General features: G+C 37.4%; 2 protein-coding genes and 1 long non-coding RNA gene across 3 annotated transcripts; 2 read left to right on the forward strand and 1 right to left on the reverse strand.

The window, feature by feature from the left end:
• The first annotated feature begins 1994 nt into the window (after nt 1-1994).
• On the forward strand, nt 1995-3859 carry LOC137323740 (homeobox protein Hox-A2-like). Its single transcript, XM_067987611.1, has 2 exons — nt 1995-2340; nt 2721-3859. The coding sequence occupies exons 1-2, from the start codon at nt 1995-1997 to the stop codon at nt 3467-3469; spliced, it is 1095 nt and encodes a 364-aa protein (XP_067843712.1). The 3' UTR covers nt 3470-3859.
• On the reverse strand, nt 3680-10840 carry LOC137323742 (uncharacterized). The gene is made up of 2 exons (XR_010963437.1): nt 10108-10840; nt 3680-3931 (listed from the first exon to the last, which is right to left on the reverse strand). It is a non-coding gene; the product is annotated as an uncharacterized lncRNA (long non-coding RNA).
• LOC137323741 (homeobox protein Hox-D1-like) lies at nt 10357-12567 on the forward strand. Its single transcript, XM_067987612.1, has 2 exons — nt 10357-11001; nt 11390-12567. The coding sequence occupies exons 1-2, from the start codon at nt 10368-10370 to the stop codon at nt 11752-11754; spliced, it is 999 nt and encodes a 332-aa protein (XP_067843713.1). The 5' UTR covers nt 10357-10367; the 3' UTR covers nt 11755-12567.
• Nucleotides 12568-24007: the final 11440 nt, after the last annotated feature.

A 24007-nucleotide genomic window follows, 5' to 3' on the forward strand; every position in this document is an offset into this window, starting at 1 on the left:
ATGCAGAAAAAATAAAATGCAAACGTGTACATATTGGTTACTTTAACGAAATTTGTCGTCAATTATTACTTGTCTTAGTTTTCCTAAATGATTTGCATTCCTATCGAATTTAACTGTTCCATTAATATATATTTAAGGAAAAAGCCAACTTTAGTCGTATTTTTCAAAATATACAAAATGCAAATAAATCCAAAAAATGAGTCACCATTACCACAGATATTATCTGATAAATATAGGAATAAATCCAAAAGAGTCTCAATCTATTACCGTTATGCTACGGAGACCTCAATATTATTATGCATCAAACTGTGGTTAACTATGATCCAAAGTGGCCCGATGCTGCCCAGAAGCAGGTGCCTGTGAGAGGGGAGCCTGATCCCAGGCGTGAGCTGCCGCCTCTCTCCACAGCAGCCGCCCGCAGCCCCGACCCACGCGGCGCCATTTTGTTTGACAAATAAAGCAGGGGCGCTGAAAGCCCTCTGGCAACAAACAAAGATAGCTTCCATCCCTCTAAAAATAATGTCATTATTTTAAATGGGAAAGAAATTGTTTTCTTTCATTAGGCACGTACATTTGAAAACGTCAACACTTTGGTGAAGACAACAAGCTAACTAACCTTTTGTCAAAATGTTTTAGAGCTTGAAGTCAGTGTAGTACTTCAAATTCTCTCCTCCAGAGTAAACTCCTTTGATTTACTTTACTTTAAAACCTCTGATGTTAAGTAAGTACTAAATACTAATGTAGTGTAGATTCTGATGCACTGCACACAGCTCCTCATTTTGTTGTCACTTTAAACGTGCCTATTATTAACGCCAACGCCGTAATGGGGTCCAAAAACCTTGTTTTGTTAGCACACCACCCACACGTCAAAGAATGCAAAATGTTGTCTTTACAGGCAGACAGAAAGAGAAAAAGTACCCACTCACACAACAATGTTCTGAAACCCAAAGACCAGCAGAAATACACAAAGAAATGCAACATTGCATTTTGTCTGTTTTTTTTATTATTGTCAAAACATGTTTCATGTTTGAGCGGGAAAAAAATAGCAAATATTGTGATTACTAATTTGCCAATAATATATTACAGAATACGCAGCCTTTGGGATTTAAATGTCAAATAACTCACAAATGTTGCTATATAATGTGTAAAGTTCATAAGTCGCAACAGCTGTGTTCAGAGAGAATCCACGAGATGTTACTTCCCAAAGATTTAAATAAATGGCTTGTGGGTGTTTATGAAATCGGCAAATAACATATGAACAAGGAGTCATTTGTAAATAGGGCGTGCTGCTCCAGATGGAGTAAGTTAGATGGTACTTGTTCAGAGTGTAAAGATACTGAATAAATGGCACAATTCAAACTATTTCTAATAGCCCAAAGGGAAAAAAGTAGAGTTGGAAATTTTTACAATGTTTATATTCATTGTAAATTCCAGATAGTGTCTGAAAGTGATCCTGTCCTACTTGGCATTGGGCCTCACTGCCAGCTCTTACGTGTCCAGGATGCTTGTATTCATTCTTCTACAAGAGCCTTGCGATGATTGTCACAACTCGGAAAATTGATTTGTCGTTTATTATTCCACGCCATACATTTGTAGGCAAAAATCTAGGCTTGAGTGTTCTTCTCAGTAATGCAGCCACCCACCAAGAGATGCAGGACGTTTCGTAATCGTGCACTTTCCACTAAAAAAACGATTCTGCACTTCCTTACATTATAATATGGCCTGTAGAAGTCAGGGAAACGCTACCTATACCTTTATATATTTTATTTCAGAATCATTCAGAAAACCAGACTTATTTTCCACTCTTGTCATTGGTTAAGGCGATCATGTGACGATAAAATCAGCCTCATCTCAACGTCGTGCCTGTGTACTCAATAGACATAGTTTAATAATAGCACGGTCCCTTAGCGTTTGTAATCAGTACGTTTTATAAATATACATTTTCAAACAAACTGTCAAATAAGCACTTTTCTACCGATTCTGCCCGGGCAGAAATGAACAACGAGTTTGAGCGAGAGGTTGGTTTTATCAATAGTGAACCATCGCTTGCCGAGTGCCTGACATCCTTTCCTCCTGTTGGCGAGACATTTCAAAGTTCATCAATCAAGAACTCGACGCTTTCACATTCGACACTGATTCCTCCTACTTTTGAGCAGAGCTTCTGCAGCCTGGACCATGGTAACACACACCAAAATGGGAAAACCCACACTTCAAAAGGCATTGGTCGGGCCACGTTAGGGGACAAACCTCTGGAATATCCGTGGATGAGAGAAAAGAAAAGCCACAAGAAAAAAACAGTCCCAGCGACGGGATTATTCTCGTCTTGTTCTTCTAATGAAGGTCAGGTCAATAATATTTTCCTTTACTATTTGTTTTGTCATATATGGTGTACAGAGGGTTGTGGTATTTTTTAAAAGATTCAATTTTACAAATGTTTAATTGACGGAAAGATGTCATACCTACAAAATCCTCACACCCCCAACAATATCCAAAATGTAAACAGTGGGTTCTCAAGTCTATAGGACTCCAAGTATTATTTGGGTATCAACAATCTGCACAACACCAAATTCCAGACAAGCATCTGTATCATCTTTCTGGTGCTCTGCCTGGGCCATTTTTTGCTGAAAGCCTTTTGTGTCTCGGAGGCGGCCATTTTATGTTGCTGGATTATTTGGAAAGATTTGTGATAACTTATCGAAACTTTTTCCTCCTAACTACAGAAAATGAAGAGCTTAATGAGCCGGACAACGGGAGTCCCTTTGACAGCTCCAGGAGACTACGAACCACTTACACTAACACTCAGCTGTTGGAGCTGGAAAAGGAGTTTCATTACAATAGATACCTTTGTAGACCACGGAGGGTAGAAATCGCAGCTCTACTCGATTTAACAGAAAGGCAAGTCAAAGTGTGGTTTCAGAACAGACGTATGAAACACAAGAGACAAACTCGATTCAAACAAAGCCAAAACGCTGATTCAAAACGCCAGTTTGCCAACTGTGTTAATCAGAGTGGATTTTCCACAATAAGTTTTGCTGAGACACCTGTAAATAAAACTTTGAATTCGTTAGAGAGCGAAAACAATGCTGAGCAAGATATTAGCGATTCTGCTCCTAAAGATACATTGAGTGATATCAGCAGTGACCTGCTCAGTGTTATTGGCACTTCTCTGATCTGCACTGAGGGAGCCCAGAGCCACTATTTCCCAGAGAGCTCAGATGAAACAGACTGCCTGCTACCTATGCTGAAGAACTGCTCGGCTGGAACAAGCCCTAGCAGTCCGGAGAGTTTCAGCATCCCATCTCTGGAGGATTTAGATAAAATTGCAATCGAACCCCGTCTAGATCTGATAGAAGAATTACCTCAAATGTATTTGTTGGAAAACGAGGACACATTAGTTGTTCCATCCAATGTGTTTGACTTTTTAAGTGACAATTTTAGCTCCACCGATTTTCAGCAGTTGCAGTTTTAGACCGAATGCCAGCTCATGCACACATACTCCGCCGATATTCCTTGATATGTGCTATTTCTAATAACCGTATTAACAGGTTGGAAAGTCGTGTCATTTATTACAAGCCTTTTGATCCCAGACTTTAGCAACTATGGACCTTCTGTTCATGTCTGCATTATGCCATGAATGAAAGGAAACGAGTTCTGAACAAATTTATTGTAGCGCAAGAAATAAAAGTATTTTCAGTATTTTATTTTAAATAATGTGAATATTTCAAATAACTGAAGATTTTCAAAAACGAAATACATGTCTTTAAAATACAGTTTATATAATAGCTTTGTGTATAAAAGTATTAAAATGAAAATATGCAAGAAAAAGTAAATAAAATGTATTGGAGTTGAACATGTCTATCCCGACACTGTTGGCCGCCCTCAGCTCAATAGATGATTCGCCTTAGTCCAAAAATCCCAATCAGCGATATTCCTAGAAAATAAGAAAGATTTAATCAGCAACCAAACAACATAAGTAATAATTGTGCTCTGGCTGAAAAAAAACTAATCGCTTACGTTAAAATATAGTTATTAATAAGAGAGTTATTGGTTATTATGGAAAATGCATTAATAATAATTTTATAGACTTTTTTTCTACAGTTCCCCACTAATGTCCTTGAACAGTTTAATGTTTTAAGAAAATATAGTTTTAAAAATAATTATGGGATTTGATTTCTCAAGCCACATTGTGGATCTTTTTTCCAATTTAAACGCTAAGACCACTTCAAATATTTAATGAGTTGCTATGAAAATCGAAAGGAAAGTCAATTGGTCTGATCATCCACATCGAGATATATGCAATTTATAATTATTCAGACACTCAGTTACTGCAGAATTACGGTTAAAGGAAACTGGTAATAATCACATGCCAATGATAACTGTCATAGTCGGACTGGGGTTTAAACCCATGAAAGACGCCATTTTGTTAGACCGAACCAAATGTAATAGCTGAAAAGATCAATGCTTGGATATCCTATTTAGAAGAGGTGGAAGAAACAAGCTCTCGATAAATCACTGCATTTCTAGCATTCAATACGTTGACTAAATATGCATTATCGTAACCAGGACAGAAAATATAGAACACAAACAAACGATGGTCAATTGAATCACGTATATTTATGATTTTCTTCGCTTTTGGGTTTCACTCAGCGGTTACCAATAGATTATTACCATTTGTGACTTTAAAAACGACCGAGATTAAGACTCAAAACAGTTCTACGACCTTTATGTAGGGTATCTGTGTAAAACTGTCAGTCGAGTAACGCAAATCAAAGATGTGGAAATATGTTTAAAGGCAAGTATTGGTGCTGGTAGAAGATTTATGGATATTTTGTTTAAATTTACAAATGACGTGATATTTCACCAACGAAAAAAATCCGAATTAGTCAAGAACTAACTAACAAGCTAATGTAGTTCCCTGTAATAAGTAACTGTTGCATAAGATCTGCCCTACTGAACAATTGCCAACAATTTGATTTTAAAATTCTTGTGTTTTATTTTTGAAAACATTTCCTCGGGCTCTTTATCAATTGAATTCACGATGTGATGAAATTTATTGAGCATGATATTGACTATAAATGATATAAAGAAGATAAATAAAATGCATCACAATCTAAGATAGACGTTCACGAGTTACTTCGAAGGCAAGGTGCAATTTATCTTTCTGTTTCAGAAAGGGGGAACGCATGTGGTTTTCAAACGACTACTTAAACCTGCTTGCAGCATCAGTAGACAAAGAATTGAGCTCTACTTAGAAAAATTAAGTCGTTTTTAAATCCTTTACACACCCACGCAATTTTCTGTTAGCAAACTATGTTGATTGTGCCAGACAGGGATGTGCTTCCAAACGTCCACGTTCTACATTTGTAATGTTCAATAAATATTTAATTTTTTAAAATTCTTACTTTTATGTCTTATTTTCCAGAGAAAACAGCGTTCTAAGAACATTCCAAACATAGGTGTCTGCTTTGTTAACGTTAGACAAGACCATGATTTTAATGTTCAAAGGCTTGAGGAGTCGTTGGTACATCGTTTCACATTCCAGGATCAACTGTCATTTTATTAAAGTACCAAAGGAAATGCTGTGGTTAGATTCTGATTTTTATATGAAGGCCGCAAATCCACGTTAGTTCACATAATCGCTCAATTCGGACCATTAGAAACTATAAATTAAGAACGAATTACTAATCCTCTGCAAATAATCTTTAATTTCTATTTAGAATACTACAGCAAAAATAATAAAAACTTTTCTGTACGCATAACTATAATGAGTTGAACTTTATACAACTTTCCCTCTGCATTCTAATGTCGATCAAATTAGTAATTCGCTCATTTAGTTCAGTATTCTTTTTCTTCAACTCAATGTGTTGTGTTCTGGTTCCACTATAGTGAGGTCATACCCGTACAACTGAATCACAGTAACAAGTGACGCATTGAGCCTGCCTAAGTTATGAAGCTTTTACTGCTTCTATTGGTAGAAAACATTGCACGTTTTCCAAAAATATGACGTATCCAGCCCTAAACAAAGGGGGAGTTTTGTGTTTGCTGTTCTTGGTAAATAAACAGCAGCAAACCAGGAACCCCTGAGCAAAAGAGCACGTGACAGCAAAATCAGTCATCATATTTCATGTTTATGTGGGCAACTGCCTAGTATATTTACAGCCACTATTTCCGTTTATTTTGCAAACATGATGGCTGTAAAAGTGCAATTGTAAATGAAAAGGAAGGCTAATTTTGGAATTTAAAACAACGCACTAGCAAATAAGGAGTTTTGCTGAAAGACTTGCAGCTCTGGCTGGATGCATGGCTGTCAGTAGGGCATTGTTAAGAATTCATCAATCATGAAATCTGCACTTTTCCCTCGACAGCAGTTCCTCCTTCTTTAAAGCAAGCCAAGGCCAGCTGGGATCCCTCCAGCAACCGCTGCCAAAGCGGACAAATGCGAAAACGAGTAACACACCAGTCTAATCACACCACAGACGAAACCTTCTGTATGACCAACCTTCGAGAAATCTGGAGTCTAACCGCGATCCCTCGTTACTGCTCGTTAAAGAGGGTAAAACGTTTCAAGGGCATCAACAATCATGGCTCAGCCGAGAAGGCTATGTGTGCTTAAATTATTGTCATGTATGACTGCTTTTGTGGCATTGGGTCATTTACGTTAACCTTATAAAATATGTTACTAATAGCAGCACGTTCATAGGAATCCCTAATGTATAAAAACACGTACATTATATTTTATTTACAACCTTACATTTCCTCTTGTCAATTCACAATACAATTAATGGAAAACTAATTTAGTTACTAGTACTGTAGGTCTAGTGCAACGGTTATACCTTTTTGAATACAACCAACACTTCTGCATTGGTGCCCTACAAAGGTGACAGCCTTACGTGGGAATATAACACGGTTAACAGCACTTTCCACAAAAATAAAATGAAAGAGTAGTTAGTTCAAAGACAATTCTGGGATTCCTGACAAGTTGCAAAATGTAAAGCAACCCCGGTCACTTGTCTGACTATTATGATTTCGAGTCTGACCCATTCATCTTCCGAGATTGAAGCCCCTCTCCCCCTCCCCCCACCCCCCCCCCCCCCCCCTTATATGTTACAGCGTTGAGATGGAAGCAAGCCTCGTGTGTACCGGGGTTTCAAATAGGAAAGCGTGAGGAAATTGCAGATATGGTTATTGCACAAATAGAAGTCCCTAACTAGTTCCGAGTAATGATAGGCTAACCCTGATGTTTACTTGGAGAACTATTACCTCGAAGTTATTGGCCAAGTACTGTCAGAACCGCCCTATCGAGTCTGCGCCAGACTCTTGGCGGTCTATCATCGAGTAAATCGGTATGATTGTACTGTTGTGAATATGAGAAAGTGCAACGTAATTTAAATCCAGAAGCACACTCTGATTTGGGAATTGTTTCACACATCATTGCAGTGAGTCCATGCACTCTACTAAAGTAAGTCTGTTTCTGATGTGCCACACAAGGTAAACTTTAGTCGCATTCACCCTAAGCCATCCAAATCAAATGAGTAACTTTCAGGAATAGTTGCAACTAGTTGCAGGAGGGAGTCTAGAAAGAGGTTGATCGTGTTACCTTTACAAACGAGAACAGTTGACTGTTTATAGAAGTAACTTGATATGTGGGTCTGTTACTGTTCATTCTTTACAAAAATCTACGAAATACGATTAAATTAAAGAACTATTACAGAACTATCTGCCTGTGCCTATTCAAATACTCAGTCAAGACGCTATGCAAGTATTGTATACAGCAGTCAAAAGAAAGCAATTTTCCAATGCTGCTCACTTCCTTAATTGTTTGGATGTGGAACACATGAACTTTAGAGGAAGCTTTGGAAATCAAGGTCAGTTTATTTTTACATTTATAAATTCCATCTAAGCAAACATAATGGTCATTGGTGAAAGTAATCTAATTTTCTGATTAGGAACTGTAACATGTTAAATTTTGCAAATTCATATTTGGAGGTGACCATCTCAACTTTTACCGTATTCATTAAGATATTGTATGTTCAACATACAGGCGTATATTTTGACAGTGCTATCATCATAAATGAACAGGTATTTGCTGTAGATCACTGTTCCAGGCAGTAAGTCAGTTAAACGCCCACTGATGATAAACACAGCATCGCATTTCAAAGAAGAAAATTATATGACAAATAGTTATAAACAGGGCTTTGTACTTTCTACGAGTATCTACTTCTGAGAAACACAACAAATAGGACTAAATATTAGGGAGCTGTGCATTTTTTCAAAATATAATTTAAATAATTACCAATATATTCATTTAATATATTGCGGTTAACAAGTTTTTTTTTTAAATTAGACTTATGATGGTGTATCTATCCTTTACCAAAAAAAACCCGCAAAAGCATGTTAGTAAAACAAGCAAAAGACAAATGTGAAGTGAATGAGAAGGCGCGATGCATATGTTGAATTGTATATGCAGGAATTTAGTCATTTGCAAATCCCGTGGCAACTGTATGCTTTCAAAGGCCTCAAACTCACTTCCCTCTGAATTATACATAACACAGCTTTTCAAGATCAGATTAAACCTGCTGACCGCAAAATGGATGGGAAATGTTTTTATAAGATGTGTCTTTTACTCAAGCAAGAAAGTAGCAACAGAAACATTATTATTACTCAGGCCCTCACTAAGGTCCAATTGCGAGGGAACATGAGAAGAGAGAACAAACTCGAATTGATGCCCATTTTAAAAATTAAGGCAGAACCAGCAGAATTCACTTGTAGATTAGATAGACGGACACATGGGCATAAAGAGATAATCAAATACAGATAGAGAGACAGAACAGACAAGCTGTGTGTAACCAGATGGATTTTTGATTCCGAATGCTACATACCGATTATATATTCCCAGTCCTCGTATATGATTGAAGAAATTTCTTTCAAATTACTGTAATTTTATTTTGTTTTAACACACGCATAGGGTGATGACACTGCACATAACAAGCTGCGGATATGAATTAGATTGCACACTGCACCTGTCGATCAAAAAGAGCAAGTTTTCCTGTGCTGTACATGCACAAGTCAACGGACTTTTGAGTTAGAGCTTTGCTGGTGAGTGCTTTGTCAGGTGGCTTCATTCAACTGCTACCATGCAAATATACCAAGATGGTATAAAATTTAGTAACACCCTGGCCAAATGAATCAGAATATTAAATGGTTTGTCGAATTCCCTAAACAGTTGTCATAGTTCGACTGTTTAGTTCGAGAACGATGTGTACAACAGGGCATAAGACGAATTCAGAATTAGCAACAGCCAATTCTAGGTAGTGAAATAAACAATCCGCCAACATTAAAAGGAACATCATACCTTTTATTTTATATTGTTATTTTAATAACTCTGAACATTATTGCAAAATATTTATGGAATTTTACAACGTTCAATGCTATTAACAATAATTGACAGGTTGCCGATTGAAAAAGGTGGGAGCTATCTATTCTTTATATGTCTAGCAAGAGAGTTATCCAGTTTCTGTACTTGTTTAAATATTGTTCAGTAGGCCTTGAAAATTCGTTCAGTAGGGCATTTGCAAAGTCACAAGTAAATGGGACAGCCAAGAGTACTAGGTACTTTTTTAAACAATTCGTCATTTTAACTATCTCATAAGCATTTCGCTTAACGTAACTATTTTCATTATGGACCTGGTTATTATGTCGGTTAGTATCGTGTTACGAAGAAAATAACACCTACCAGAGAGTAAGCGTTAATTAAAAAGAAACAATGGGAGTTCACTGGTGGCGTTCTATAAACTGTACACTGAGTTACAGCAGCGATACAGTGGCGGGCATTCAACTTCAGAACCATTTAAATGGCCATTTGCTGCATTCTTGTCATTCTCTCTTCATTCTGGATTGCTGGTGCTGTGAATATGGAACTCATTTCGTGCAGTGTAGGCCGTGAAACACTCAGTCACTATTGTACCCCCATGTTGATGATCACTGTATCATAAAAAGCTACTGACAGCAGACGGAATCGTCTTCCACTGTAATCCCCACTATCACGCAATTCAAACCTCATTACTTTGCAGCAATAACATTCCGGCCGCAGTAAAAGGAATATCCTACCTTTTAACGCGCTTTCCGAGGATCGTCCGCAGTGTGAGTAAGGTTAGCGGACTCTTCTGCGCACTGTGCTGGTGATGTGATCGTAATGGAAGGTGGGTGGATTGAAGAGTCTACTCCTTTCTGTCGATGAGCGAAGACCTCCGGACGCCATGGAATAGCGCAGGCTAAGGCCGCTGTGATTGGACAGGCGTCGCCACGTGACTTCCTTGCTTTATATTAGGAATATTTACTTCCTCTGCGAAGGATGTGAAGGATCTGCTATGGTGATCAGGGATAGACAGCAATCAGCCGGAACTAAACATCTCATTCTGCTCCAGTCCATCATTGGAAGAATGAACTCTTACTTAGAATACATTCCCAGTGCAGACATTCTGACGTTTTCGCCAAAGTTTTGTCACAGTAATTCTCCATCAGTCTCCCTGCAGCAGTGCTCCGGAGAAGCAAGTGGACCGGTGGGTGATCCATCTCCCAGCCATCATCACCATCATCACCTTCATCAGCCGGTGCCTGCGAGTCTCGAACTTCCCTATGACTCCTCTCCACCCGTAGATATTAACCTCTTACCTCAGAGTAACCTAGGCTATGACTTTCCTTTTGCTGCTAACCAGGAGCTGGATGACACTGGAGGACTTATCCCATACACGACCTCTGTTTACTCAGGAAGCGCGTCTTTTCCGCTCACTGCGCGCCAGCACGAATACAACAATGTATTTGGTGAGCAGGAACAATACCAAACCTATGGCAAGGAGTTCCCAAACTTTTATCCCGGGCATTATCAGAGTCTATCGCCGTCTCAGGGCAGTTACCAAAGGCCGGAGTCTCCCACAGCAGAGAAAATCACCACTGCAAATACCTTCGAATGGATGAAAGTGAAGCGAAATCCTCCTAAAACAGGTCAGTTTAATATTTCGGAAAGCTCCTGTAGCTGAAAATGCATTACATGTTCCATCTAATGAATGAATCTGCAGTTTTATGGGGACCTTCTGTAAGATTCACTCAAAGCAGTAATTTTGTATTAACCCTTTCATAGGCAGAGTTTCAATATATTGAGACGAAGTGACTCGTAAGGTTGAAGTGCACTACTGTTCGAATCTTCTCGCCTTCCGTATTCCTACTCCGGTTCATATCAATGTCATTTATTTTGCTTGAGCAGTAGTTGAGAACTGAATCGTTTTCCATACCGCTTTGTGAAAAAAGTGGCACATTGAAGGGAATGAATTAACCAACTCGTGTGTGTTTTCCACTAAAATAATGTGCCTAACTATGTTATGTCTTTTTGTAGTTAAAACAACCGACTATGGAGTTCCCAGTCCTCCTAGCACAGCGCGTACAAATTTCACCACCAAACAGCTGACGGAACTAGAAAAGGAATTCCATTTTAATAAATACTTAACACGAGCCAGGCGTGTGGAAATAGCTAACGCACTGCAACTCAGTGAAACCCAGGTGAAGATCTGGTTCCAGAACAGAAGGATGAAACAAAAGAAAAGGGAGAGAGAAGGCCTCCTTGCCAATCTGGCTTCTGTGGGTTGTAGTCAGGACTCACCGTCCACAGAAAGTTCTGATAAATCGGACACTGCCTCGCCAATGCCTTCCCCGTCAACAAAGAGCTCGTCAGAAACTCCAAACTTTGCTGAACTGAAATAAATGTTTTTAGCAATCGGGCCTTAACCTTCTACACAACATATTATTTACACAATTTTCTGGCCCAAAGTACTGGAATCACTTTGCACAAGACCATTGTTTTCACATTCATTCTATCTAGTTACCGGCAGGTGAAGCATATTCGATTATTTGCGTATATTGTTTTGAGACGATTTTGAATTCTGTAATTATTGATCTGGACTCATGGGGTTTGGCCAAAGTATTCACTTTGACTTGGAATGTACATCAACAAAAGCACAATTAACAGTTCAGTGCAAAGGCGAAACAAAATGTATGACTCAACTAGTGTTAAAAGAGCTTCTTAACACGTTTGCACAGGCAGTGAGTCAGCCTTTGTAAATAAAGTCTGAACAAGGACAGGCTGCCACAACTTGCCAGGTTTCTTATATAAACTGCCTTGCTGAGATTGCTACTTGTGTGAAGTAAATTGTTTACATGTACTGTATTTTTTATTGATTTATGTGTGATGACAATGACGAATGTAACGTAGCATGTTCGAATTAGCTCCTCAATGAGTGGAGTTTGCACAATTTATGCCTCAGGTTGAATGGTTGCGGTTGCTGCTATGTAACACTGTGCCTATTCTTTCACTAGTAAATATGGATACTCTACCTCTGTGATACTTACCACTGTATATTAAAGACTGATCAGGTTGTTTTCTGCTCTATTTTACTGGGGTAAAAGCTTGTATTTCAATCTATCCGCCATAGGAAACGATTTGTCAGCTTTAGTAACTGTTGTACAAAACAATATCCAATGGTGAGAAAATACAAACGGGCTTGGAATAAAATATATCAGCATACATTTTAACTGTCTCAAAACTCTCCAATCTTATGTAAGTACAGTATTTAATTGGACACAAAGGTTTGGCCAAAGCATTCATTTTGATCTGGAATGTACATCAAAAAATAAAAACACTATTAACAGATAAGTGCAAAGGTGCAACGAAATGTACGAGTCAACTATTGTCAAATGATTTTAATGCACTGCTACAGAAAATAAGCAGGAAGACTGCAGTGTCCCACTTTCAGTTGAATGTTGGTCATTTTACACCATTTTAACTCAGCCAGCCAGTGATTTTATAACTCAGTTATTAAAGTGAGGTTGGTTATCTGAAGTTGAAATGAGAGACTTTAACATTTATCTTTTGTTATCATGTCTGTCACTAACTTCAGTTTAATCAAAAGATGCTTGAAGAATATATGTGGTGAAACTTAGATGACAGCTCTCACTCTCTCAAAAGCCAAGAGGAGCGGGTCTTTGCATTATTAACAAGTTATAATGAGTTCACTTGGATTAAACATCTTTGCTCAGCAACTTTCTACCCAGTGATCAATACAAGAGAGGGAAAACATTCATTCTACTTCCTGATCAATTGAACAAAATATGTTCTTATTTGAGATGTGTGTGCTTTCTGATGGAATGCTTTGCGTTTATATGCTGGTGAGCTAAATGGGCCTTACCTATATCACACAGCTTTAGACACAAGCTACCTGTCATTGGCATTGGACGGGATAATAAGTCACAGTGTTGGCATTATTGGCTTTAGGAAAATAATCGTTCATTATTCCACAAAGACAACTAAAATGTAAATAAAACAATATTTTGCTGCTAAATAACAAACATCACAGCTATATAATTTGTCAAAACCGTGCTATCAGTATAAATTTCGCGTTTCTATATTTAACCTTTCACAGCTGTATTTGAATTACAATTCCTTCTGGTGGCTTGGAGTGGATAATATCGCGCCAAGCTGTCCCTAGTTTATAGGTCTAACTATATTTAAAGCTGATTTGAGGCTCGCTCAGCGATTTAATCAGCCAACTGAACTTTTGTTGTAAATCACCCTGGTTGCTTTTCTAGATAATAATAATAATAATTTGCAGCAATTATTTACTGGTGCATCGATATGTTTGACTTAACCTGAAATTGAGCAAATATTGTGTGGGTGGGAAATAGATATTGCAGCTGAGAGTAGTAAAAAAAGAATGAACTTGCATTTATATAGCGCCTTCCACGACCTCAGGACGTTCCAAAGCACTTTTCAGCCGATGACGTACTTTTGACGTGTAATAACTGTTGTAATGTAGGAATGATAGTAAAATAGTAGGATTATAAAATACCTGAATTTGTACAAAAGTCAATATATTTTTAAGATCAATTTTTCAATAAATCTCAAAATGAAATTAAAGCAGGCTTTACATATCCTAGTTATGATCAATATATATAGAAAGTATAAAAATCCTATTTTAGGCTTCATTTTAATGTTTGTTTAAAAATTGGGCTGCAGCTTTTTATGAGACGAGAGCTGATCACCCCAAAGGTTCAACACTAATCGCTTAAATCTTGATAATCTGTTAGGTTTTGACTTTTGCTTTTCTGTATTTGTGTGTAACTAACAAACGGGCCAGTCACAAACCATAATGCCAGTGCATATTCCAGATCAAGCACATTTCGTAGAATATAACAAAGGGGAGCCACACAAATGAACATGCCAATATTTTTCGCTCAAATGTTTCGGCCATTTGGCCTTAACAACTCAGTGTTAATTACAGTTCCACTAAAATAACACACAGCAGTCCCCGAGAAGCGGTATTTCAAAGAACTTCTGAAGTCGTAAAATTTAGAATAACCTCCTTGAGAATCAGCTCAGAGATCTTTGATATGGAATTCACAATCCTTTGATGGTGGCTCGCAACGGACAATCGTTGTTTTCTTCTATGCCCAGAAAAGAAGTGCTTTATCTAAAAGCTGATTGCACATAACGTTTATTTTGCATTTAGGCACTGGCACAGGCTGCGTGCAGCAGGCCAGGAGAGTGGTTTAAAAAGTTGATATTTTTGAGAGTATAAATAAGTGATGCTAGGTTACGCCTTGGAAAATGGCATATCCTGGTGCGATTGCGTGTTATAAACTTACAGGTCTTTTGTCTTGACTCTTGCTGTTAGGCGCTTATTGTTCGCTTTTATGTTATCATACCTCTGATCCCAGTCGTGATTACTCCCTAAAGCCCCTGAAGACGTGGGGGATGCCAGGGATTTTATTAGCACAATACGAAAACTGTTCGTAACTGTGACTGCATTGTAAGGGTCACAATAGTCGTTTGCACTTGTTTGATATCCAGTTTTACTTCTGCCCAGAGCGGAAGGACTATTCAATATTTACTCTGCCTGAAAGGGGTTGTGGAAGGGTGAACCAAAGCAGGCATTCCACCGACCCCACCCCCAAGAACTAGGTTCACTGAAAGTTCATGAGATAAAAAAAACGATCTAGATCGATCCTTAGTCTTCTGCGATTTCTGTTGCGATCAATGTAGTAGTACAGTTTTTTTTAAAAAGGGCTTGAAATATGTGCTTGTCTTTTTTTGCCCAAACTTGCCTTTAACGTTAGAATCAGTAAATTAAGGCAATGCACAAATCTTATCTTTAGATAGCCTTAAAGGTCAAAGTTCATTGTAGTACTGCATAAATGAATATTTAATGTTACTTTATGGCTGACGCACAATTAATATGCTACTAATCCATTGTGTTCATGGCGAATAATAAGGGCGTACCATTTATGGGCTATTCGCCAATATCGATTAATTCTGCTGTTTGTGTCCTATGACAAAAATATTTTTGTCTTAAATAATAATATAATGAAAGATTAATTCTAAATTTCGTTTATTGCAATAAAAATACATCACATAAATATATGAAGTGCATGTTGGAGCAAGAAACATAGCTGTTTTCTGTTTGGGTGTCCACGTCACTGCAAACAATGTTGCATAGAAAGCATAATTTCTTCGAAATTTGCTGCTGCCGAAGGTAATTCTATAACGAAGGCCCATGGCACAGGCAGGACTGTAGCAATATTGATAACATCATTCCATACTAGGTATTCTCTGTTTTTTGTAAAGTTTACCAGTTTGCCTTCGAAACATGTAACGAATATAAACATTCTCTGGGCGTTCCCGAGAGTGAGAATAACTGACAGGTGTGGCAGTAGCTTTAAGCCAATTCGAACAATGGGAGTGGCTCTGAATCTGAGCAGCGGCGCCTCATTGGGACTCCGCCGCCTTCACTAACTAGTAAGATGCAAATTATTTATCCATATGCTGAGTGCTGGCGAATAACCTTTGTCGTTTGTTTATTTTGGTATTCATTTACATTGTAATTGTCACGGAATTGAGACACTCTTTGAATAATTGGTTATTTTATTGTGCTCCTCAATAATCAATGCACATACTTTTGCTCCAAGTTTTTCAAGGTCTGCAGGAAACTCAACTTGTTGACACACAAATCAAATCGTAAACAAGCAACACTGTTCGAGTTAAGCTATATATTTAAACATTTTAAAATCTATTTGACATTAACAATTCGTGTGCTTACAGCAAACTGGCAAAATCCAATCGCAGCAATTATATCTATTACACCAGTTGTGTAGGTTGCAATCGATAACAAAGCGGTATGAAATGTTCTCATCACGTGCGCGTAATCCATAAAAAATGTATCGAATCGAAGTGACTTAAGCACAGTTCTATCACAGTTACACGATGTAATTCAGCTCAGCGAAAATCTTTAGGTCCTGGTCCGACGTGTCATATAACTGCCCTATCCTATGTTTCTGATCTTTTCCTTCAACAGACTAGTCATTATATATGTTTGCATAGTTACAAGGGGAAAATAAATATAAACGTCGAGTACACATATTGATTGGTCTATATTTTTGTTACAGTGAAAAGTTGAGCTACTGTTCAATTTCGATATTGTGCAAGCATTCAAAATTACATTTAAAATGTAGCTTTGCCTTTGAAATAAACTTTTTATGAAGCAAAAAGTCAACCAGTACTTAGATAGGAGTCAACCTTTGCGAATTAACATTATATGGGTTGTTTTCGTATAAAGTATTGCCAGAGTTTATATAAATAGAAAATGGACTCAGTCTAAATTTGATCAGGCCCTATAAACTAACAGCAGTGACATGACTGGAAACCAATGTCATGTCAACGGCTGTTCCTTATTGTAAACAATTTTACAACACCAAGTTATAGTCCAGCAATTTTATTTTAAATTCACAAGCTTTCGGAGGCTACCTCCTTCGTCAGGTGAACGATGTGACGCTACAAGTTACCCCACCAGCGAACAAATGCCATCTGCCCTCAATACAACGGGTCAGCCGCTGTCCCCTCCATGTTTCCACCTCTCCATCGCTGTTCCTTATGATAGTCTCATGTATGCATTTACTTTAGTCGCTCTATTTCACCCGTAGGAACTTATATATGTGTGCATGAAACTTATTAGTCGTAAGAAACAGCCGTTTATATTATGTAAGGAATCTTACAACACCAGGTTATAAGATTCGGATAATCTCCGAAAGCTTGTAATTTAAAAATAAATTTGTTGGACTATAACCCGGTGTTGTAAGATTCCTTACATTTGTCCACCCCAGTCCATCACCGGCATCTCCACATCATGGTTTATATTATGAGAATACTGGGGCTGGGGTTCAGGACCACGTTGCTAAGAAAATGGTTATAAATGTATTGTTATACTTCCTTCTCTCCAAAATGTTTCAAAAATGTTCCATCGTCATTCGTCGTGGTCGATTCATTAAATTTTGGATTCGCTCTGCAAAATTCAACCATTATGAAAATATGCCTGGGAGGTCACAAGCTTCAGTTGTTATAGGTATGTTATAGGTATGTTGCAATGTAGCAAACGAGTAGGAGGGGTTGCTTGCTGTATCTGCTGCTGTCATTAGTTAAGATATTTTATAGTAACAGTTATAGAAATAATAACAATAAAGATTTCTACCTTTGCAAAATACAGAAATACAGTTTATTCCAATCTAGAGGCATGTCCTGACAAACACAAACCTAATTTACCAGAATGTACTAGGCTTGGTTAAAGACCCATGTTAATTGCAGACTAAACGAGTCGATATGTAAACACAGTATTTTTAAATAATTCATTAAAATCAATAAATTTTAAGAAAATAATAAAACATCAAATACAGGTTAAGCAAAACTGATTAGTTTTCTGAACGTGCTGGTGTTTGTAGGCAACCTTTGGCAGTGGGATTATCATATTTGTATAACGATTTTCTTTAAGTAAAAGCGCTTGGATTCTATAAAGCAGAGGGTTGAAATGCTACATTGAATCAAGTATATTCGGATCATAAATTGATTTTTTGTGAATTTTTCTGCGTCAGTGTACTTACTGTAACCAAGTTCCTCCGATAATCAGTTTAATATCTGCTAAATACAAAATATTAAGTTTCACGCTCCCATTCTTACTTTTAATGTGTTGGTTGATTCTCGATATGCCAGAGGCTAGCTGGTGTAAACCTTATGATCTATGCGCTTTAAGGGTGACTAATCAGAAAATCACTGCACACCTTGTACATACCTCTCTATTAACAAATGTTTAAACATTTATTTAACAGGCGTACACAAGCATTTACAACTTCTGCATTTACGCTTCTGCGTGCTCCTGGCACAGTTATAAATAGAAAAGATTTATCGGGTATGTTTTGTTTGATCCAACCTAGTGATCGGGTTATATTTAGATAGAAATAATACCATAAAGTTGCAAGAGACACTGCGATTCATCTAATCTCGAGCCCTAGTGTGTGTGCTACCAAAGTGCCCGAGTGTATCATTAAACTGTAAAAAGATTTCACAATCAATAATTTCTTGAGCAAAATGGTTATTTGGGGAATCGAAAACAACTTCATTATTGGGAGTAAAGGAAAAAGTGAACAAGACCCGATCAACTTGCCATTTTATACTCCTTTTGCAAATCATCTATCCTTGACCCCTTTCTGTGCAAGTTCAAACATTGCAGTTTTTAAAATTGGATTGCGTTTGCATGTTTCAATGATTACAGTATAGTTCACACCCAAATATAGTGTTCCGGCCCACAAACAAGCACGAAACAAGAAATTGTATGTATTTTAGTCGCTAATTGTCAATTGGGTTCTACAAATTATTTTGAATTATATACTGTATCTTGAATGTTACCTCAAGCACTATCAAACCATGTCGGGAAAGCCCAACCTTCGTGAGAATGTCACCGACCTTTCGTTTCTGAGGCATGTTAAACATTCAAAGTAAAACAGCCAGCATGCATCATCCGGTCAATTCATCTTCCAATTGCCGTATTATCATTTGAAGTTTTGGGGGGACTAGTTGGCCCAGTTGGTTAGACACTGGCCTTTCACCTCTGGGACCTAGGCTCAAATCCAGCGTTGTCAGGTGGACTGAGTCTGTAAGCGTCCTAGCTAAAGCAGTGTCAATCCAGTATCTAGTTGGCATGGCTCTGCAGCACAAAACTGTCTCTAATTCGGAACGAATTGGCAGCCTCACTCAGAAGGCTACATATCTCTGATGTGGGAAATGGGAAAAAAGTCACGTCAGTGCAACGGGGTTTGGGCTGGAGCATGTTGTTGGGACAAAATAAAGGGAAGCTTTATACCCGACCTAGACGTGTTTGATGATGACACGGGGTGCTGAAAGTGATACAATTCAATTCCCCCGGCATAAAAATGTAATTTAAAACAAAAAGTAAGCTTTTGTTTCCGGGTTCCGATTTATATCTGTGCTTCTTAATTGCCGTCATAATTGTAATTTGCTATAGCTTACATCTTTTATTTATTGTTTCAAAACAGTTTATAGGTGTATGCACCTTATTAACCAAATAAGAGTATTCCAATTCTAATCAGTGATCTGTAAAACATTTGCACCGATATTTTTAATAGCTTGCTTCCCGAATTTTCCATATCGGTCTGTGCTACCGTTTATATCGAAGATGGTTTACTTCATTTATTTCTTGTTAAGAAAAATTACGAGATAGTTCCAGTTAAATTTCCATTTTATTTCCACAATGAATCATTTGGATAATAAAAGAAAAAAAGCTGTAACTGTACAAAAGCTTGGGAGATTCATTTATAATTGCGTGAGGCCTGTTTTAAAACGTTTATTGAAATCATAGAATAAACAAAGGTACAAAGGTGTTCGGTTACAGATTAGGCAGCCTGCTTGTTCGTCGATGAGTCTTCTGTTATATCAAGCAGGTCATCGAAATCCAATATTTAATGCCACATTAAGTCACATTCTTACACCACAGCTACAAGAATCCAGAGGTGATTTGCTGTGATGACTCCAGCATTTCTCAACCACTCCACAAGTCAGCATGGCAGATGCGGTTAGGAAAATGCATACAGTATATACTGTACTAGGAATGCGGCACTTTCAGTTACAATAATAAAATCGTACATTTTCAGGTTCGCACAGTGCTTAATCTGAAACTCTATTTTAACTGTATCCCTCTGTAGTGGTCAAGTGTGTCCATATATTCATTATTACAACAGTTTATTATGTGGCTTACTCATTTGTTAAATAAAATGGATGTAAATACTTCGGTTGGAGTTTCAACATAACGTACCTGTTACCAATAAATTATAAATTTAAATGTCAGCCTTGGCTGAGTGGTAGCACTCTCGCCTTTGAGGTTGTGGGTTCAAGTCCCACTTCAGGATTTGAATACATAATCCAGGCTGCAGTACCGAGGGAGTGTTGCATTCTTTCAGATGAAACATTAAACCGAGACCCTTCTGACCTCTCAGGTGGACTTAAAAAACTCCCATGGCACTATTTGAAAAAAAGCAGGAGAGTTCTGGTCAATATTTATCCCTCAACCAACATCACTAAAAAGAAACAGATTATCTGGCCACAGTCTGCTGTTTGTGGGACCTTGCTGTGCAAAAATTGGCTGCCGCCTTTCTTACATTACAAGAGTGACTACACCTCAAAAGTAATTCATTGACTGTGAAGCGCTTTAGGACGTCCTGAGGTCATGAAAACTTCTATATAAATACAAATTGTTACTTTCTTATCAAAATTTTAATATATAATTGAAGTGAAATTATTATAAAATATATGTATACACTTTAAATAAATTTGTAGTAACTAAATTAAATATGTTTGTTAACATGTTAAAACTCATCAACAGAGCATTATTCGTGTCATTTGTCCTAAATAGGGCAGGTCTGATGGATCGTAACATCTTTTCCCGTCTACATTCTTACGATTGGGAATGATATAAACGGCCAGTGCCCAAAGTTTCTACAGATAATTTTCTCAGTTCCTTAGATTATACACTTTGACTTGCAGACAGTTGCACAGGTATGAGGTTAGTAATCGGGTCTCTTCGCTTTTGGAGAAATATTATGATTCACTTGCAATTGTTCCTGTAGAATTATTAATATTTGACTCTCTGCAGCTGTCACAATTACCATCCCATCCATTGTTTATACACACAGAATGTACAGATCTCTTTCCAACATGATGTGTAGAGTCTTTCCAGCATTCACAGTATCATTAGTTTGAAAGCATTTTCCTTTTAACGTTTTTGTATTGTAAGCAAGAAGTCTGTAGAATCAATATGTTAAACCTTACAAGTCAAAAGAGCAGCGCGGTAGCCGCACGATTTTTAAAAGCAATTCTGTTAAATACAACCAGCAATCTATAATCCTCAAAATGTAGCTGTCCATACATTTTGTTTATTATAGTTGTATGTTCTTCTCACTTTAATTGGCAGTTATGTGTAATTCCATTCTCTGAAAAGCTAAACTCGCATTTGTGTAAGTGTAGAGTTATAAATAGTAAAATCTAATGGGTCACAATTGTGTGTTATACTTGACAAGCTTCTACAATCTTGAAAATATTTAAGGGACTACAGTTAATTATTTAGGGTGGATCAACTGGAACGCAAAAACCGTCATGTTTTTAACTGCTTTTAACCAGCTTGTTTGGCGTTTTAAAAAGGGCATATTTGTTAAGCCTGCATTTCCCAACATCCCTAAGCAAGCTCCCCTAATACTGTGAAAAAGTGTTTTTTTAATATAAAATACTGGATAGGTACTTGATCTTCAACAGATAACGTTACAGAGTCAGTCAGAAACATCAATTAGTAGACAAGCAATTGTAATGAATACAACCTCAGGACGCGCAGTTCAAACTATTGCCGAAAACAACTCAAAAAACTTTCATCAACATAGTATTTACTATCTGGTTTCTGCAAATTTCTCAGTTCTGACCTCCGATGATCAGAGAGTGCTAGGGTCAGAGAGAAAACATGGAATGGATAATACATTACAAAAAGTTTACATTTTGCTTGGAAAAAATGTAAATTTCTCATTACAACAAGCCTTTATGCTCCACATGTGTGTTTCAATCAGACCATCTGATCAATATACATATACTGGAAAATAAAGAAACATCCAGTTTAGTTCACAAATGAGGAAGGTCTGACAACTGGTGACAAAGTTGGTCATGAATTAAATTGTCTTATTTGGTGAAACAGTTTAACCATTGCTCTCCATTATGTATTCTGTTCATATAACAGAGCTGGAAATGACTTTGTTTTAAATAAAACCATGTACATTTTATTCACTACTTTTATTGGAATTATCACAAGAACAGATGGTACATCATGTGACATCTGCACCCCACCTCTAAATGTCACAGGTTATGATCTATAAAATGTATATATAGGCATCAAAAGCAGCAACTACACCAAATACCATTTCTTTGACCAGAAAGTAAGGATGTAATATAAATAATGTGTTCTTTAGTTATAATACATCCTAACTTGCTGGTGAAGAAATTATACTTGCTTTTTCAAAGCATCTAAGTATGACTTGGAGTAACAGCAAGGGAAAGCAGTAGTTCTGGTCATCATAAGATAAGAACATAAGAACATAAGAAATAGGAGCAGGAGTAGGCCAATCGGCCCCTCGAGCCTGCTCCGCCATTCAATAAGATGATCCTAATCTCAAATCTAAATTCATGTCCAATTTCCTGCCCGCTCCCCGTAACGCCAACTTCTAGGAAACTATCGATTTATGTTTTAAATTTATTTAATGATGTAGCTTCCACAGCTTCCTGGGGCAGCAAATTCCACAGACCTACTACCCTCTGAGTGAAGAAGTTTCTCCTCATCTCAGTTTTGAAAGAGCAGCCCCTTATTCTAAGATTATGCCCCCTAGTTCTAGTTTCACCCATCCTTGGGAACATCCTTACCGCATCCACCCAATCAAGCCCCTTCACAATCTTATATGTTTCAATAAGATCGCCTCTCAGATCATTTGATACCTTTAGTATCACATCAGCACATTAAGAGCATTTTATTTTAGACAAGATATCAAAAGATCAGTTATACAAATACATACATATGTACACACATATATAATATAAAATAACGCTGACAATAAATATCTACCTTACATCAGATTTCACAGGTATTCAAAAACTAAACTAGTACATATTACTGTTTTCCCTTTTCATAGAGGCTCATTATTCCAGCTAGCAGTCTAACTTGTTAAATATTCTTTAATATTTAGAGTGGTGCACATCATTATGAGAAATTCAACCAAAAGCTTTATTTAAATTCATACTTTGTAGGTACTCTGCTTCTGCGTATCATATTATTCATCTTAAAAGGAACAATACCTGACCTTGACATCTATTATTATTGTTCAACTCATATTGCTCTCCTTCTAGGCTTAATCGTCTGAGTTTTAGAGACCTCATAGTCCTTAGGACACACAAGTTTAAATTGTGCATGCCCACTGCAACCAATTGCTCACCAAATTACTCTGGAAGATATTATTGACACATTGCATCTCAAGCTCAGATTCTTTATTAGCTAACTAGATTTATTAAATGAAATTAAACAAACTGGACATACACAGAACAGTACAAGTTCACCTACAATGACAGCAGTAAAAACTTTAATCTTTGAATACTACATTGTGTTAGTGACAGCAGTGAATGTAATAATAGTCTCTTTACAGTCTGTAAATTTCTCCAGCACTTGTTTTCACTTCCAATTCACACAGGACCATCCTGGTTCCCATGCTGCTATGCTTCAGCCTCTCTAGAGTCCACCCTCCAGCCCACATATACCAGCGCCTTAAATGTACCATTAAAATTCCAAGTGGCCATGAATTCATAGCAGAAAACTTCCTAGAATCTGGAACTAAATTATTCACCACAATGAAAGAGGCCAAAAGGAGGGGAGGAGGAATCAAAAAAAAATTAGACTGGGGCAATTAAAGGTGCTTTTCTGATGGTCAGATTCATAGCAAACCCATCTTGTAAAGTCTGTTAAAATTATTTACTCAGTCCTTCCTAAGAAAAGATATTGATGCTTATGTAAGTTGGAAAGCTTTATGGTGCCTGCCTATTTGA

The sequence above is a fragment of the Heptranchias perlo genome, chromosome 7, assembly GCF_035084215.1.
Source record: "Heptranchias perlo isolate sHepPer1 chromosome 7, sHepPer1.hap1, whole genome shotgun sequence".
Lineage (NCBI taxonomy): Eukaryota > Metazoa > Chordata > Chondrichthyes > Hexanchiformes > Hexanchidae > Heptranchias > Heptranchias perlo.

Coding starts and splice junctions, on each gene's coding strand:
- LOC137323740 (XM_067987611.1), top strand. CDS start 1,995: ATGAACAACGAGTTTGAGCGAGAGGTTGGTTTTATCAATAGTGAACCA. Junction 2,341..2,720: donor GTCTTGTTCTTCTAATGAAG/GTCAGGTCAATA, acceptor TCCTAACTACAG/AAAATGAAGAGCTTAATGAG.
- LOC137323741 (XM_067987612.1), top strand. CDS start 10,368: ATGGTGATCAGGGATAGACAGCAATCAGCCGGAACTAAACATCTCATT. Junction 11,002..11,389: donor GCGAAATCCTCCTAAAACAG/GTCAGTTTAATA, acceptor GTCTTTTTGTAG/TTAAAACAACCGACTATGGA.